This window comes from Cupressus sempervirens, chromosome 3 (assembly GCF_028749045.1).
Source record: "Cupressus sempervirens isolate cs-2001-9-10 chromosome 3, ASM2874904v1, whole genome shotgun sequence".
Taxonomy (NCBI): domain Eukaryota; kingdom Viridiplantae; phylum Streptophyta; class Pinopsida; order Cupressales; family Cupressaceae; genus Cupressus; species Cupressus sempervirens.
The window spans coordinates 1,089,104,742-1,089,123,831 of NC_143120.1; the positions used below are offsets into that span (position 1 = coordinate 1,089,104,742).

General features: G+C 36.4%; 1 protein-coding gene across 2 annotated transcripts in view; it reads left to right on the forward strand.

Moving 5' to 3' along the window:
• Positions 1–19,090, forward strand: part of LOC149570566 (PRP38 family protein) — a 131,896-nt gene that overhangs the window by 99,888 nt on the left and 12,918 nt on the right. For both annotated transcript variants that reach the window (XM_089823155.1, XM_089823156.1), the window contains exons 4-5: positions 2,111–2,237; positions 2,345–2,421. In XM_089823155.1, the coding sequence (XP_089679281.1) occupies positions 2,111–2,237; positions 2,345–2,421 (204 nt within the window). The remainder of the gene's footprint in view (positions 1–2,110; positions 2,238–2,344; positions 2,422–19,090) is intronic.

Genomic DNA, 19,090 nt, shown 5'->3' on the forward strand with positions numbered 1-19,090 from the left:
AAAGGATAAGTTATCTTTCGGTATTGTAGTTACTTTCATCTAGGAAGTGGTCTGAGTATTTGTTTATTTCAGTTAGGAGCAGTTTAAGTCTTTCAGTTCCTGTTAGCTCTTCCAACAATGTGCGGTTAGTCAGTCTTCAGCAGTTATAGTTAACTCCAGCAATTTGAGGGACTTATTGGATAGATAGCTTCCATAATTGAGTGAGGCATTTGTCAGTAAATTACGTGTTTGAGAGAATCAATTGTTAGTTGCCACCTTTTGTCGACTAACTTGGGTTGCTCAGGGCGAAGCTTATAGAGAAAGTGTCTTTTGGAAATTAAAGCTAAAAATTAATTCCTGATGCTAGTACAGCAGTTTTAGCACCTGGGACAAAAACCTCAAGTAGATCTACTGTTTTATTGGGTACAAAAATTCTCAGGAGACAATTAAGGCAGCAGCATGACTACAGGGTTGTGCAGAGCAAGTCAACAGCATATTCAGGACCAGATGTGCAGTTTGCAGAAATGTGCTTTCGCTCTACTGTAAGAGCTACTATATTCCTTTTTGAAATGTCTGTGAATCCAAATGAAACATCCTCCACCTGGCATTCGCTGAACCATTTCCACCTATTTACGTAGCGGAGGGCCCAGGTTTGTTTTGGACTGGGAGTTCCCAATGCTATAAACACTCGTCATTCAAGGAATCCATAAACAACATAAATGGCCACAAACCAAAATGAAAAATATAAAATAAAATTAGAGAGTTCCTTTTATTTTGTAAAAAAAATGCAAAGAAAAATTTAAAAAGCAAACAAAATCAATAACAACTTACCACTTGTTGAAATTTTCCTCTTCAATGTCTTTGAGAACTTCTCCACACTTGCAACCAAATACAAATAGCTCACAAACCAGCTTAGAGCATGCAACAATCACCTTTCAACACTTCTTGAGCAATGTCAACCAAACAAGAAAGTTTAGCAATGGAGGCAAGAAGTTTTCTTTTTCATTCACAAATGTGCAAATGACATATATCTTAACTTTTTGGCCTTTTTAGTGGTCTACTTTAGGGTTGTAGGGTCTAATGGACTATAGTAGACCATTTTCTTAAAAAAAAGTCAAAAAACATTGTTTCTGGCCAAACTCAGTCTGGTTCCTTCTGCAGAATTCCAAATTCACTGTAAAAATGGCAAAAGTATGCCTGGCTTCTTCTGATAGATTTTGTGCTGAATTTACAAGTCCGCAGCTGACTTTTGGCCAACCTGCATCCCAACCAGACTTTTGTCTGGGCCTGACTGGGACCTTGGGCTGCCAGGGAGGAGTTTGGCAAAATAATTTTTGGCATTTATATATGCCCTTCTGTGACATTTCTTGGTTTTTGCTGTGATTTTCTGTACAATTTTTAGTTTTTCCACCAAGCAGATAATTTGAGGATTTCTGTCACAGCTGAACCTGAATCAACAGTAACGGTTGACAGCATGCAGTTCATATCAGGTCAAGATGTGATTTTCATGTAGAAATGTGTTGTAGTGGCCTAAATTTTCTGGTTGTGCAGATTCCTCCTAGGGTTCGGACTTGTCCAAAATCATGGATTCAACATTTCTGAAGTGTTTTGTTCTTCTGACAAATAATCCTATTGTGTTAACTGAAAAATAATAGAATTTATTGAAATATTTAAGCTGTACAGAAATATTTTCTGTAATGATCATCTGACTCTAACTAATTTCTCGTAAAGATTTGCTAATTGTATATGCAAAGGAACAATGTTGAATACACTAAATTGCATGCAGAACAGAATATTAACTCTGATAATGGCCCTTAAAAATGAATCGGATCTGTCGCACATATTGTTGAGATAAATACAGATTTTACTGAATCCAGGATGATGCATAGGCACTTAACGATGAAGCAATGTAGAAGGCAGTATTTCACATTTCTCAATTGCTATGAATATACTGTTTGTTATACATATTACAGGCAACATATTAAGGTTTATAATAAATGCAATCTCATTATGGAGAATCAGAAGAGTGGGCATGCATCTTGGTAGTTATATTGTACATGCTGTTTGTGGCCAACATTGAGAGGCTCAATACATCATTTATTTGTCTCTGACTTGTTTTAACCTTGCACAGGTGGACCCTTGAAGCAGCTGGTCAGTTGGAACCAAGGAGGAGTGCCTTGGAGGATGATTTTGAGGAGGAAGAGGAAAAAGATGAGGAGGATCATATGCTGGGTTTGGATACACTTGCACTTGATAAGGTTTCTATTTCTGGGTGCTATATAACACCCTTGTAGATCTTCGTAGCATAACTACATTATTTAATGAATGTTTTTGATGAATGCTACCTATATAAAATTTTCTGTAGGATCATCGACGTGGTAGGAGCTCCCCAAGGGACAGAGATAGAGATGCTAGAAAACGAGACAGTTATAGGCAGCACAGGTAATAATTAGGAAGCTTTATGCACTGTGTCAGTTACTATTTTCTCTTTCTTGTTTAGGCTAGGGAAATGAATCTGTCTTAATGTGTGTGTGGAAATATATGATATACGTTTGTAAAAAATATATATTTTTAGGCATCAATGGTGCTTTATACTTTCTTCAACTTTTTTTGTGCCCAAAGATGGTGGCAACCTAGTCAACATGCTAATCTCAAGTCAATTGAGGAAAATGATCTTCTTGACTATGTGAACTCGGATGTTACAAAACTTTTTAATGATGCTGAGAAAACTCAACGGAACAAAATCAGGGCAAGGATGATACTAATTGATTCTGTTAAGGATCACTTGGTACATACTATTTCAATGTTGAATTCAGCCAACGACATGTTTTAGACCTTGAAGGATCTGTATGAATTTAACAACACCAGTAGAGCCTTAGCCTTAAGACATTAACTTTTGCATGTTAAAATGGCTAGAGGAGAATCAGTTGTATCTTTTTTATGAAAATTAGAGAGTTGAAGGATCAACTCAACGCCATTGGAGAGTCATTTGCAAACAAAGATTTGGTTATGTTAGCCATGAATATGCCGTGGAAGATAAGGCTACAGCGATCATGTGAACTATAACATTCATATTACTTTGTGATTAGGGTAACAATAGGAAGACATACACAAAGATAGAACTACCAAGGAACACTATATATATAAGGTCATAAGGAAGTGTGAGAAGATGAAAAGCGTCTGTTGGCTGACTTCAAAGAAAGAGGATTTGAATAATTATCCATCATCAGTTGAGAAAGCGGCATTGATAAGGTGGAAAAGAAGTTCGTGTGCAGTAGGTTGGTGCTCACGAAGACAACAGTGGGGGTTGGTGCTTCTAGTAGGTCTGAGTATGTGCTCATAAACATAGGGGTCATAGCCTACAAATCTTTGTAAAAGAACAAGTTTATATAAAAATAATTATTTTGTTGTGGTTTTCTTCCGCATTGGGTTTCTGTTAAGTGATCTTTGTAAATGTAATAGCACTGCTTTTTATTTCTGTGTGTTCTAAATGCAGATTGATTGTTATATAAATATGTGTAGAGGAGACATGTCTCATGAAGAGACATGTCTCTATGGTAAATTTAACTAATAACCATTAGACATATTAACACAATGTATAATCACATCTCTATTGTAAGGTTTTCAGCTAAATCTGAAGAATAAAGATCTTGCTAAAAGACAGAAGCAAAAATTACAGCATAAAACAGAGCACAAACAGAGAAACAAAAACTGAAATAATATTATTATTGATTGATTTTGTTATTACAAAGCAGGAGATTTAAACAATCAACCATCGATAGAAACAAGAATTAGAGTGAAGTTCAAATCTAAAATATAGTCAATTCTGTTGTAGTTAACATGCAATCAGAGAAGAGGACTGCAGTTAAAACCATACCTTAAAATGATGATTTAAAAATCATGCATTATGGATCGGTGGAACGCTAAGTTAGAATTATTCACCGACACCCCCCCTTAATTCTAACTATAAGGAGAAAAGAAAAATCTAAAGAAATGAAAGAGGAAAGAGGGAAAACCTAGTGGGAATAAAATCCCCCCTCAAAATAGATGCTAATAAAGCAATAAAACTGTTCTACTGCAATTTCTTTCACCCCACAAAGATCTCTGAGAAAGTGAAATGGAAGAGAAGATAGATCCTTCCACAATGTCTAGTTAATAGTAGATGCTCGAAACTGTGTGCAGAAGGTGGTCCATAATCTTCGAACAACATTTTTCCCTTTAGGAAGAAACAAAACTAAAGATGTATGAATGGAAAACTACTCCATGGTCTTTATGTAGATCTTGAAATAGCTAGAATCTTTTAGAAACTGATGTAGAACATAATTAAAAGATACATTTATCTCCTCAGAAGGCAAATAGATCTCATCAAATTGCTGTGCAAAAATGTCCAAACTCATATCAATCTGTGAAGAATGACCATGTAGAGAAGGAAGACGAGGGTCAGAAGGTTACCTCACAACAACTGAAGAAGAATTATTTTCATCAAATAGAAGATGTATGAAATCAATATTGTCATCTAGATCCAAAATGAGGGATTCTACAAACAAAAAAGATATGCTTTATAGAAATTGATACCAATGAATTGAATTCGAAAGACATAAATGATCCTGCTACAAAGAATCATTGGAAGCTTTCAATGAGGCAACTCTAATCTCTGAAGAAACAACAAGAGCACCAGAGTTATCAATAACCTGATCATCCAAGAAGGATGTGCTCATACAAGATGGGGCAACTGAAATCTTAGCAGTACTCATAGAAGCCTAGTTATCCAAGGAATCATCACTTTCAGATGAAGAGTCAATGTTTGCATACAATTGCCGGATGATGGTCCAAGCAATGAAAGGGTACTCTGTGTGCTCTATATGATATAAAATATCCTCAGAAATAGTAAGACATATTAGTCCATAGACAATATCATTACTATTAAAGCATGCAATTTTCTGTTCATAATTGCTGGGCTCAGAAATGTGTCCGAAGAGATAGGGCAAAATATCTTGCTCAAGGTAGTGATTCTCTATCCCCTTTTTCCAAGACAGATAATTCTCTGAAGTTAGCTTGATAACAGAAGGATTAAAATAAATACTAGACTTCATTGATCTCCCCTAGAAATGGAACTTTATCTCAGTTCATGATTACAAAAGGAAAAGCATTAATAACGCCCAATCTAATAAAATAATTTCATTCTAAACAAGCTCTGGTCTGAAATACCTGCAAATAACATGGATACTCCTTCTTCCAGCTCCCTACGCTCTGATACCATGTAAGATTTTCAGCTAAATCTGAAGAATAAAGATCTTGCTAAAAGAGAAGCAAAAATTACAGCATAAAACACAGCAAAAACAGAGAAATAAAAAACATATTAAATTATCATTGATTGATTTTGTTATTACAAAGAAGGATATTTAAACAATCAACCTCTGATAGAAACAATAATTAGAGTGAAGTTCAAATCTAGGATATCGTCAATTCTGTTGTAGTTAACATGTAATTAGAGAAGAAGACTGCACTTAAAACCAGAACTTAAATTGATGATTTAAAAATCATGCATTATGCATTAGTGGAACACTAAGTTAGAATTATTCACCGACATATTGACATATATATATATATATATATGTGAGTTTGTCTATCTGATGATTAACTAATAGCCATTGAAGGATTATCTCTAGATTAATTCAATCGGACTAAAGCTACAACATTAACACTCTGTCTTAGTGAGGGAGGATTGTTATATAACACATTATACTCTCAATCATATAGAAATATCATCTCAATATGATATTCTTGGAAAGGATATTAACATATATCTATCAACTTAGATGTTATCTTTCGATATCACCTGAAGTATGATTAAACAAGAAATATCAATCATATGATATTCATATTCTTGTGACGTGATTACTAGTATCAACATCAAGATACCTATCAACAAGAATATCACACTAAATCATTTCTTAGAAGGAAGTTATCTAATTTCCAGCGCATTCCGAGACAAAAACAGAGTTAGTTTATCAAATAATAATCTTGATCTTAGGGACAAAAAAGAGTTAGTTTATCAAATAATAATCTTGATCTCAGGGACAACAAAGTAGTCTCCTACATCATATGTATCATGATCTCTGACACATCTAGGGACATCAACTTAATGTAGTCCATTGTGATACTTTAATTATCATGACCTCTGACACATTCCATGACAACAATTTACAGTAGTCTGTCATGATAATAGATCAAGAACTCAAGAACAACAATTTCAGTATCATGATTTCCGACACATTCGGTGACAACAACTTAATGTAGCCTATCATGATACGTTTCATTATCTTATCTCCTGCAAACTCCAGGACAACAACATAATGTAGTCTATCAGATAACAATCATAATCTTTATCATGACAAGTATCATGATCTTCGACACTTAGGGATGGCAACTTAATGTAGTCTATCATGATACATTCGCTATCATGATCTTTGACACTTCGGGACAACAACTTAATGTAGTCTATCATGATAACAAGTCAAGTCATTGTTAAGATCGTCACCTTACAATAGTGACCTCACAAACACATCAGTGAAAGGTCATCACCTTTCATGACGTTTTCCAACAAAACCATGTAGTAACTCATATGATATCCACCATGAACCGGATTAGATGGTGGAACAAGGTCTTTCACTTAAACTTCTCTCTTATAGAGAATAATGTATTACAAGGAATTTCTCTTGAACTTTTCTTTCGTAGAGAAGAACTCATTAACAAGGAATTGCCCTTCGAAATTCTCCCTCTGATCAAAGATCCGGGGAAGTCAGATCCTCTAGCTACTCCCTTAAGAGGCTCTCTTTGTCTAAGGACGCTTGTGATAAACTATTGGACTTCCTCTGGATTTGATATCAATCTTCCGACTTTCTAGTGACAAGTTGTCACTTCCTCATGATGTATATAGGGGTAGGCTTATCAAAATCATGCAGTCACATTTTTTTAGTCTCCCTCTAAATATCAATCTTCTAAGCTCCTTGTATAAGGTTGTCTTAGATGAAGTATTAGACTCCCTCTTAAAAAAAGGATACTCATAATCTCAATCATCAAAGATATTTGCTTTATGAGCCTCACTTTATCTAGCTCGATCATTAGATGACTAATGAATTCTAGGTCAAAGCTTCTTTTGAAGCTACTATCGTAAGATTAAGTTTGTACAATATTTGGTAGCATGTGTAAGGTACCAACATTCTTTTCCTGCAAGAACATCCCTACACAATAAGGAAAAGATCAAGGCAAATAACTCTTATAGTACAACTACAATTAAGAGAGAGAATATAGTAAGTAGATAAATGTCAAACTCAAAGCTAATGAATACTTATATGTGCATCCTTGATACAAGTTGCTTTAATGAAGGTCCATATCCGTTAAGTCAGAAATTGCTTCCATATAAGCATTTTTCAAACAATGGAAATGGAACATTGAGTATCATTTCTCCTCACAACGTAAAATTCCCTCTTATATTGTTTGAACTATTTCGCATCACATCAATTATGACAAACTTCTTTATGTTTAATAGATCTTAGAACCTTAGTCTATTTGTACCATGGGAGGACGCAATAGAACGCTCAGGCCCAACTTTCAACTTTGGTTGACAAAGACATCACTTTCATAATTAGAGTCAACTATTGCATCATTACAAGCTTTTACATAAATTTGCCCCACTCTATATCCAGTATTCTATTGTATTTGACATACACCTATCTTATAACATCTTATTCTAATCCATTTCCAATGATCTTGCATCAAATTCATGCCGAGATGCTTTTGAGATGGCCATAATGTTGTTGCATTTGGGTTGGAGAACATGGATGTCATTTTCTTATTTCTCCCTCTATTGCTCAAGCTCTTTGCTAATTGTCATATCCTCCTCTGGGAAGAATCTGATCACAAGTTGTATATTTTCTTCCTCTTTGGTCGATGATTCATCATAGTGCCACTACAAGTTGTGTCTGCACATAGTTTATAAGCATGTGTGACTTCCTCATGAGATTAAAAAAAATCTTCTCCTACCTAAAATCCTTAAGCAATCTATCATCATCCAATTAGTCGGCTGATCAGCTCAATGCACCTCTCACACATTTCCAATTTTAATCAATCACTATGTATTTATAGTGCAATCGGTCATGCCTTTTGATAGAGAGACATGTCCAAATATAATCACACCTTTTAATTAAATTATTTTCTTTTAATGTAATCACAACTTTTAATTTGAAATGACTTTAATTGATTTCCTTCGATATGTCATGTTTTCCATCACCAAATTTTATTGTGTTCAACTTTCATTACGAAGAATCCTCCCTATTACGGAAGTAATTGGTAAATACTTGCTTGTTATTAACAAAGACCGAAAGGTCATTATATACAAAAGAATAAAACGATGTTTCCTTAGGAAACGACCATAAAGAATAGAAACATTCTATTTTAACAGAGAAAGCTAAAAAAGTGAAAGCAAACTAAAGCTAACTAGATATTTACAATAGATAACCATTAATTAATAATAGACGACTATCTATTATCGTAATACCCTCCCTTAATGGTTAATCTATCTAGAACACCAAGCTGTCCTTTGAATTTGACAAATTTATCAGGACTAAGAGGCTTGGTGAGAATGCTTGCAGTTTGATCTATGGTAGGAACATATTGCAAATCTATAGTCCCATCTTCAACCAGTTGTCGTATGTAATGACAGTGGACATCCACATGCTTGGTTCGTTCATGGAAGACTGAATTTCGTGCTAACTTGATAACGCCTTCGTTATCAACAAACAAAGTAGTCGGTCGTGCTGGTGACATCTGCATATCCCAAGCATCCGACGAAGCCAAACAACTTCACATCTTGCCTTAACAATCCCTTTGTATTCTGCCTCTGTAGAGGAGAGAGAAATTGCTTGCTGCTTCTTACTGGTCCATGTGATTGCATCAAATCCCAAACTGAACACATATCCAAAAGTTGACTTTTTATCATCAACAGAGCCTGCCCAATCTGAATTTGTGAACCCACTGAGTTTAAGATAAGAACTTGAAGAGTACAAAAGTCCATAATTTGAAGTGCCGTTCACATAACGAAGCACACACTTTGCTGCCATCCAATGATCAGCCTTAGGAGTTGTCATAAAGCGTGAAATATAGCTGACCGCGAAGTTGATATCAGGCCTAGTAGCAAAGAGGTAGATGAGGCTGCCTACTAGTTGCCTGTATGTAGTATCATCAATGGAAGGAGAATCAGACTTGCAGATAACTTGAGACCTTTCTCCATAGGTGTAGATGCAGGTTTGCAATCCTGCATACGGAATTTGTCTAACAGGGCCTTGACATATTTGGACGGAGAGATGAATATACCAGAAGACTGTTGCCAAACTTCAACACTTAGGCAATAATGCGTGAGCCCAAGGTCAGTCATATCAAAAGATTGGCATAAATTCTGTTTGATTCCTTGAATCAAAGATGCCGAATTGCCAGTGATGATCAAATCATCCACATAAATAACCAAAAGGATGATGTCATTGTCAATAGTCTTGATGTACAAATTTGAGTCTGAAGAACTCCTCTTGAAGCCTTGATCACTGAGGTATTTATCAATTTTTATGTATCATGCCCGAGGGGCCTGCTTCAAGCCATAGAGGGCTTTTACCAATTTGAGAACCTAATGGTCTTTACTAGCAACTTTGAAATTAGGAGCCTACATCATGTAGATCTCTTCATGGAGATCACCATTTAGGAAAGCACTCTTGATGTCCATCTGAAGGACCTTCTAGCCAAACTGTACTGCCATGGCTAGGACTAATCTAATGGTGGTCATCTTTGCAATAAGAGAAAAGGTCTCCTCATAATCAATGCCCTGATGCTAAGAAAAGCCTTTCGCCACTAAACGAGCTTTGTACTTGTCCAAAGTACCATCTGATTTGTATACCCATTTGCAGCCAATGGGTTTCTTCCCTGGTGGAAGATTAGAAAGGACCCATGTGTTCTTTAGCAGGCTCTGGTGTTCAGATTGCATGGTCTGTTCCCACTTTGCAATTCCTTTGGTCTAGGAGTATGTTTGAGGTTCAAACACATTGTGAATGTTGGCCATGAGATCAAAGTTAATAAAATCTGTAGTTTTGCTCTTTTTCGAGCAGTTCTCCCATCAATGAGCTCATCACCATGAAGATCAACAAGTGTCTTAGCCCACCACTTAGGCCGGATAGGAGAATAACCAACATGAGTATCAGGAGATGCATGATGAGTAGGTTACTCATTAAAAGAATCTTGATCAAACTTAGGTGAAGCATCTACAAAGTGAGGTGATCTTGCAGGGGAAGCCAGAGGTGTTTGTACAGGTATCACTGGTATAACTAGAGCTGCAGGAGCTACTAGAGCCCTCCCATTAGGTGGACCTAATGGAAGCCAAAGTGCCAAATCATGAGCTTGCATAGGCTGGTTTGCAGGATCAAGAATAAGAGAAATAGGCATGAATGGTCCTCGCTGTTCATCAAAGACTACATCACGAATGTAGATGAGACGAGATGTCTCAACGCCAATCAGGCGGTAGGCTTTGTGAAGACTGCAACATCCAACAAGCACGAGTTTCTGACTCTTGGCAACCAACTTGGTGCGTGATGCATTTGGGATCCAAACAAAAGCACAAGGGAGCCAAAAATCTTCAGGTGATTGATTTTGGGCTTGTGACCTGACCAGGGCTCTTCCAAAGTTTTTCCTTTGACCGCCACAGTGGGTGACCGGTTCAACAGATAAACTGCAGTGTTAATTGCTTCTGCCCAAAAAAGTGCTTCGGAATATGTCTGTGTTTGAGCATAGATCAATCCATCTCAGTGATTGTCTTGTTTCAACATTCAATTGCACTATTTTGTTTTGGCGTGTGGGGTGTGGTTAACTGGTGTTTGATGCCATGTGTATCGAAGAAGCTGGAGAAAACATTAGAACAAAATTCCCCCCCATTGTTTGATCTAAGAGTAATAATAGATTTCCTAGACTCTTTTTCAATTGAAGGTTTAAACTTCTGAAATATAGGAAATGCATCTGATTTCTTTTTAAAATACACCCACATTTTTCTACTGAAATCATCAACAAACAACAGAAAACACTTGGACACAAGAACAGAAGGAGTAGTCATAGGGCTGCAGATATCGGCATGTACAAACTGAAGTACTTGAGAAGCTTGCCATGAGTCGCCACTGGTGAAAGGTGTGCGATGTTGCTTTCCAACCTAGCATGCATCACAGTCTCCAAGCTGTTGACTCTAAATCTTTGGCAATCCAAGAACAAGCTCATCCTGAGCAAGCTATGAGAGATAATGCACATTTAAGTGCTCATATCGTTGATGCCAAAGTGTGCTGATAGAAGACCGCTGAGCAGCCATAGTTAAGTCCTGAGAATCACTAGAATCAGTAAGTTTGAAAATACCATGATCCTCAAGACCCACTGCAACAGTTGACTTAGTCACCCGATCAGTAATGGTGCACTAATGTGAATTGAAAGTGATTGCCAAGTGTGGAGAATGTCATATCAATTGACTGATTGAGAGTAGATTTAGTTCCATACATGGAACGTAGTACACATTAAGGAATATGAGATTCCTCCCAACAGATTGAATTTGAATGTTGCCTTTTCCGACAACCGTGTACTCTTCTCCGCCACCAAAAATAACAGAGTCCGAATAAGACTAGTAGTCAGTAAACCAGTCTCTGTGGTGAGTGAAATGACGAGAGGCACCTGAATCAATGTACCAGGCAGATGACTTGACATGATCTGCAAGTCTTTTAGCCATGAAGTTGTAAAAGGCAGATTTTTCCTGCTCAGTGTGCTCTGCACTATTCGCTTTGGGCTACGAACCTGATTGCTTAGAATGTGTAGCTAAGTGTTTCCGACATTCAACTTTCATGTGTCCAAACTTGTGGCAATAATTGCATTGAATGTTCTTTCGGGAATCATCTGATGTTGGAGCAGAGGACTTCTGTTGAGATGGCTGTTGGAACTTGCCTTTATCTTTCTGAAAGGATTTCGTAACAAAGGTTTGCTCTGTGGAGGTGGAACTAGAGCTACTACCGAACTGTTGTTTCCACTGATCTTGCCGAAGCAGCAGTGTGCAGAGATCAGTGAACTTCAAGTCAACACCAGAAGATGTGATGTTGATAGTCTCGATAAAATACTCATAGGACTTTGGTAAACTCCAAAGAGTGATAACCACAATATCCTCTTTCTCCATCTTGCGACCGATGGCAAATAATTGATCACGGATTTCCTTAATCTGATTCAGGTGTGCCTAAAGCGAGGTGCGCTCATCCATGCCAATAGAAAACAGAGTGTTTTTCAAAAAGAAGGCTTTTCTTTTGTTAGAAGTCTCATGAAGACCTTTAAGATGTGTCCAAATCTCGACAGTTGTCTTGCCAGATGGAATTTGAGAAAGCTGATCATCGGCCATGGATAATTTGAGAAGCATCACCGCCTCTCAATTATTCAGATCCCATGTATCCTGATTAGAACTAGGAGCAGTCAGATGTTTTGAAACACCCATAACAAGTTGATCAGTGTTCCGATATTCAAAAATTGTGATGATTCGCTGCTTCCAAGTGCCATAATTTCGACCATTGAATTTGGAGTTGTGCTCGAGCGGAATGTTTGTCAAAGATGCTATGACACATTTTTCAATGAAAAACTATGAAAATCTATGAAAGCACGTTCTTCGAGGCAAAAAATAGAAGACCCAGAAAACAGAGAGTTATCCAGAAGAGAGCTCGAAAAACCTAGAAGGAATATGCTGTTGTTTTCTGGATCCGATGACTCAAAAATTGAGGCATGAAAATCAAGATACCTAGAAAAAAAGGATGACAAACCAATTGAGCTATGAAAAAACCCACCAAGAATCTGAAATCAAAATATTTTTTTCGAGCTTAGAAATTAGGGTTTCGAAAAAACCCTAGCTGGTGGCCATTAATGGTCGAAATTGCAAAAAAAATGTTGTAGGCAGAAAAGATGCTTGATTTTTTTAGAATAGGGGTGTTTTCGCTGAGACGGTAGCGAGGATGAAGATTTGATACCAAGAAACCTAATTTTGCACCCTAAAATCGCCAGACGCCGTCCTCAAGAGACGACATTGTATGTCTCGATTTTTCACCAAAAAACAAGCCCCAACAGCTGGAATGCTAGCAAAACACCTAACAGGGATAGACAAGCCTTGTATGTGTGATATTCCTGAAGCAAATCGCGATTTGCAGACAAAACTCCAATAGAAAATCACGATTTGTAGATGGCTGCGATTTTCAGGCTAGAAACAAAATTGACGTTTTTCAAACCTGTAAGCTTGAGAAAAGATCGAGGCAAACCAAAACCCTAGACATGACTAGGTATGAGGAAGTAGATATGTGCGGAATAATTTCGAAAATAATGATCCAAAAATTTCAATTAAGAAATTCTTATTTTCGAAAAAAATTTAACCACGCTTTGATACCATATTACGGAAGTAATTGGTAAATACTTGCTTGTTATTAACAAAGACCGAAAGGTCATTATATACAAAAGAATAAAACATAGTTACACCACCCTGGGGGACGGGGGGACGGCGAAACGGGGGGACAAGTTTTCGGGACGGGGGGACAGAGGGGCCTTAATTTGGGGACGGCGGGGGGACGGTGGGGGGACGGCGGTAGGGGACAAGAGGGGTGTATATATCTATGCATATGGTATTTAAAAATGTTAGTTATGAAAATATGTATTGCAATATAGGATGTAAAGATGTAAAAGAGTGAATACTTGAAACATTGCATTGAATTGGAACATCGAACATTAAACATAAATAGTTGAATTTGCAAATAGTGAATAGTAGGATGTCCCCCATCCTCGGTGGAGGTGGTGGAATCTAGTGGCACCGCTGGGGACGGGGAGACGGAGTCCCCAAGTCTCCGGTGCGTTGAAGTCTCCGAGACGTCGGGCAAAAAGGGGGGGGACGCGTCCCCGTGTTACTATGGAATAAAATGATGTTTCCTTAGGAAACGATTGTAAAGAATAGAAACATTCTATTCTAACAGAGAAAGCTTAAAAAGCAAAAGCAAACTAAAGCTAACTATATATTTACAATAGATAACCATTAACTAATAATAGACGACTATTTATTATCGTAATACTCCCATCATTTAAATATATATATTTTCATAGGTGGTAGTGTGAAATATAGCTGCTTCTCTAATATATGCTAACATGGCTTTGTAGTTTCTTATTTTCTTCATACCTAGACAAATATATTTGTCTTTACACCTCACTTGTGTTGATTTATATCACTTCTTGGTAAACGCATCTGCTATATTTTGAATCATTACCAAACATGAAATATTGTTTGATATTTGCTTGTATTTGACTAGATAACCGCCACAATATCTTTATTTTATTGGGCCATTACAAATATATTGTCACTGCTATTAAATTTGTTTATTCAAAACTCCATCATAATTCATCGCTCAAGCATCTCTCAAGTGCCATCGATTATTGATGCAATATTATTTCCATGGTAATTCTTGGTATGACATGTCTCTATCCATAGTTTTTCATTGCTAACTGGGAGTAAACTTGTATCTTCTTATATTATCGGTAACTCTATTTATTCTGGTTTATCGGTGTATTGAGTAAACACCGCCTTCATCTACAGATTTAAAAAAGGTGCAAAGGTATTTATAATACATATGATCTGAGTTAGCATCTTGAAGACCAGCGTTGTTGACTTCCAATAATACCAACGTCTTCCAGTTCGCCCTTTACATTATCTGATATAGTCGATCTCAATATTGCAATTACATTCTTTATGGCTTTGATCCAACACTCATTTCCATCTATGTCTAATGAGTCTACTATCGGGTTTTCTTAACTCATCAAACTCTGCATATATTTATAAGTTGCGATCATGATATTTTCCATTTCCTGAATTTTTTGATTCCTGACAGTATCCTTTCAATCTGGATTTTAACTTTCTTTGTCAGCATTAATTTACCTTCGTATATATTTTATTGGCCTCTTTTCAATTAACTATCTTGCTTTTATCGATTAGTAGATTTTCATCACCCTTTGCTCATTCTTCAACACTTCTTACATACAGACCTTTAGCTACTTCAATGTCGTATATGCAACATCACTCTTAGGTTCAATACTTCAGAATCAAGACTATAAATTACTCTGTTTTTACTATTTCATAATGACTCAGTTCTGCACAACATCTATCCTTATCATTTTTATTTTGCCACATACATAAATATTGATCTATCGATAAAAAAATAGAGGACAGCACGTTTATATGTTTCTGCAAGACATATTCCTTGATTCATTATATACAACAATCTTACTTCATCCTTTAGCTTTCCTTGCAAGCTGATTTTTGGTTTCTTTGTTACTTTCAATCCTTTACATTTGTAATTTGCCTTTGATACCAGGTTAAGTGAAAGGATTTCTGCAAATGTATTGACACTGCTCTTTATTTCTGTGTGTTCCAAATGCAGATTGAATGTTATATAAATATGTGTAGAGGAGACATGTCTCTATGGTAATTTAACTCGATAACAATTAGACAAATATTAACACTATATATATATGTGAGTTTTTCTAACTGATGATTAACTAATAACCATAGAAGGATTATCTGTAGATTAATTCAATCCGACTGAAGCTACAACATTTAGAGTTTCCATGTAAATCTTGTGTCATTTTGTTCATGTACATAATAATTGATTTCAGCGTTTAAAGTTATTGAAGCAATTGTTTGGATAAAAAGTTTTAAATCTCAATATAAACTTGTGCTCTTCATTGCCCACTCTTGGGAATCCTTAATCCAACTAATTGTTGGAAGAGATGAACTTGCTATGTTTGATCTATTAAGAGATCCTGAATACAGTCTAGGCTAGAAAGTTTGGGCATAAATCTCATCTCGAATATGATCATGTTCTTGCTGCTCACACTTCTAAAGGGAAAAAGAAGAGAGATCTTTCTAGAGTTCAGTGTTTCAGATGTGACAAATTTGGTCACTCTAGACCCAAGCATCGAGTTGCTTTTGCTGATGTTGTAAATGCACTTCCCCTAGAGAGACAAGCAAAAATGAAGAGGGATCTATCTATTTCTGTCCTCCCTAGTAATAATCTTACTGATAGTGATACTTGGCTTATTGATAGTGGAGCCCCTCGTCATATTACTGGTTATGGAGAGCATCTTTCTAATCTGAAAGAAAAAGACACATCTTCAGGTTGTCATTGCTGTGAAGGATGCTGGTTCTACTTTTCAGCTAGACATAGGAGTTCCTCTGCATTAGAAGATAAAGGTTACAATGTTGCTTTTGCTGATGGAAAATTCTTGCATGGAAGAAGAATTCAAGTATTAAGTCAGCATGTGAGATTGACATTGACTGTTTACCGTATGGGGTAAATAGATTTATGCGTATAGACAATAAACAAGAACATGTAACAGCAGTACTCCTTTTATTATTCGCATATATGCCAAAGAGATTACATAATGCTTCTGATGATGATTACAATGATAATGCAAAGTTGTACATATACCATTCCGAAGAACCTTCCTGAAGGGGCCCGTTGGCTACATAACAATTACCGACGACATCAACTTGTCGACTACACAATATCTACCGACAACATCAACCTGTCGGCTACATAATATCTACTGACGACAATGACAACCTTAATAGACTTATAACCAATCCTATTCAAGTTATTACACATGATTCATTCAAGTGAGCTGTGGCACAAAATGTTTGCTCATCTTAATTTTAAAACTTTGTCTCAATCGAGAAGGTGGTAGTTAGTCTTCCTAAGCTGAACCGAGATCATGAGAGTGTCTGTAAGGGGTGTGCCCTAGGTAAGAATGTTTAAAATAGTAGTGAATCTAGAGCAAAGAAAGTCTTAGAGCTGATTCATTCTGATTTATTTGGTCCTATGTAAGTTGCTTCTTTAAGTGGTTATTGGCATTATGATACTTTAATTGACGACTACTTTTGTAAGTCGTGGATTTACTTATTTTAAAATCAAGAGAGTCTTATTAAGTGCTGTCCAAATTAAAAGAATTTAAAGCTCTTGTTGAACACTTTTCTACTAAGAAGATACCTTGGGCATATTCCAATTTTTTTGTATTGATGCTAGGATTAAGGAGTTTTGTGTTCCCTATAATCTTTAACAAAATGGTGGAGCCGAAAGAAAGAACAAAACTATAGTTGAGACAATGAAGGCCATGATTCATGATCAATGTCTTCAAATATTCTTATGGGCAAAAGCTTGCAAGACAACAGTTTACGTTCAAAATCGTAGTCCACATTCAATTCTTGACAATATGACTCTGGGAGAAGCTTTCTTTGGTTCTAAACCAGATATTAGTCATCTCCTAACTTTTGGATGTCTAGTGTATATTCATGTTCCAAAAGATAAGAGAACTAAGTGAGAGCCTTCAGGAAATGAAGGTATCAAAGGCTTACGGAATTGATATTCCTGGTCAAAAGAAGATTGACATTGGCAGAGATGTTTCTTTTGGAGAAGATGTAGCTTTCGAAAGGTCTAAAGAATCTAGTATGGAAATTGATAGAGAAGATTTTGAATCTTCTCAAAGTATGGATGTGGCTGTCCTGGATTCCCCTTCAGAGGTTCAGAGGGAGATTTCACAGTTAGAAGATGTTGCAGATCCTATTGATCCTGTTTACCTTGTTGATACTTCAGCTGATCCAAGCAACGTTTCAGCCAATAAAAAAAAGACCTTTGTAGGCTAGGCACACTATGCAAGAGGCTGAAAATCATGCAACCCCATGTGACCTTCAGGGAAAGTAAAAGACCTCATAAGTTTGCAGGATATGTTGCCTTGATGAGTCACATTATTTCTTCCGATCCTTCATGTTTTGAGGAGGCTTCAAATCAACAAGTGTGGAGGGATGCCATGATGGAGGAGTATCAACCCATTATAAAGAATGATGTTTGGGACATTGTTTCTAGGCCCAGAGATAAATCTATTGTTTCTTCTTCTAAATGACTGTTCAAAATAAAGCATGTTGTTGATGGGAGTATAGAGATATATAAATCCAGATTTGTAGCTTGAAGGCTTTCTCAAAAGGAAGGCATAGACTATGAAGAAACCCTTTTTCCTGTAGCATGTTACATTTCTATCAGGACTATTATAGCTGTTGCAACTGTTAAAGGGTGGAAACTTCATCAAATGGACGTGAAGACAATATCTTTGTATGGGGTAATTGAGGAAGAGGTTTATAACAGCCAGAGGGTTTTATGTTTGACAATAAGGATTCTCATGTGCGTAGATTGAAAAATGTCTTGCATGGCCTTGAGCAAGCTCCTTGTGTTTGGTATGAGAGAATTGATCACTACTTTTTGAGCTTGGGGTTCTAAAATAATGATGCTGATCCAAACTTATATTTTAAGGTAATTGATGATAAAACATTAATCTTAATACTTTATGTTGATGATTTGTTTCAAACTGTGAAGATGATCTCTTAATTAAATGAAGGAATTAGCTTTTTAACTTGAAATGGAAGACCTTGGTTTTATGCACTACTTCCTTGGACTTGAAGTATGAAAAAGACCAAATGTGATTATCTTAAGTCAAGGAAAATATGCTATTGACATTCTGAAAAGATTAGGGATGTTGGATTGTAAGTCTTTGGTAACTCCTATTTACACAAGAGATTTAGTTGATCCTACTATGTATGGGCAGTTAATGAAGAAAGATTGTCATTGATGTCAAAGGGTTTTCACAAGCACGGTGTACTATCCATCATCAATGTCAAAGGTATAAATAAGATTGTCATTGATATCAAGTCAAAGGTGTATGGATGATTGTAATGGCAAAAATGAAATGAATTCTTACCTTGCAAATGTGAAACCAATCATTACCCTTAATGTTGAAATAGCAAGAAAGAGAGTTCAGTTGGATAGAGTCTAAACCCTTCACTGACAAGATGAACTATAAAGAGCAGCACATGTTTGGATTACAGTAATCACATAAAATGAATGTTCTCTATATCAAAGTCATTACTGTAGCATGAACAGGTCAATACAGCATATCTGAAACTCCAAAGTCATTGTGAGGTTGATAA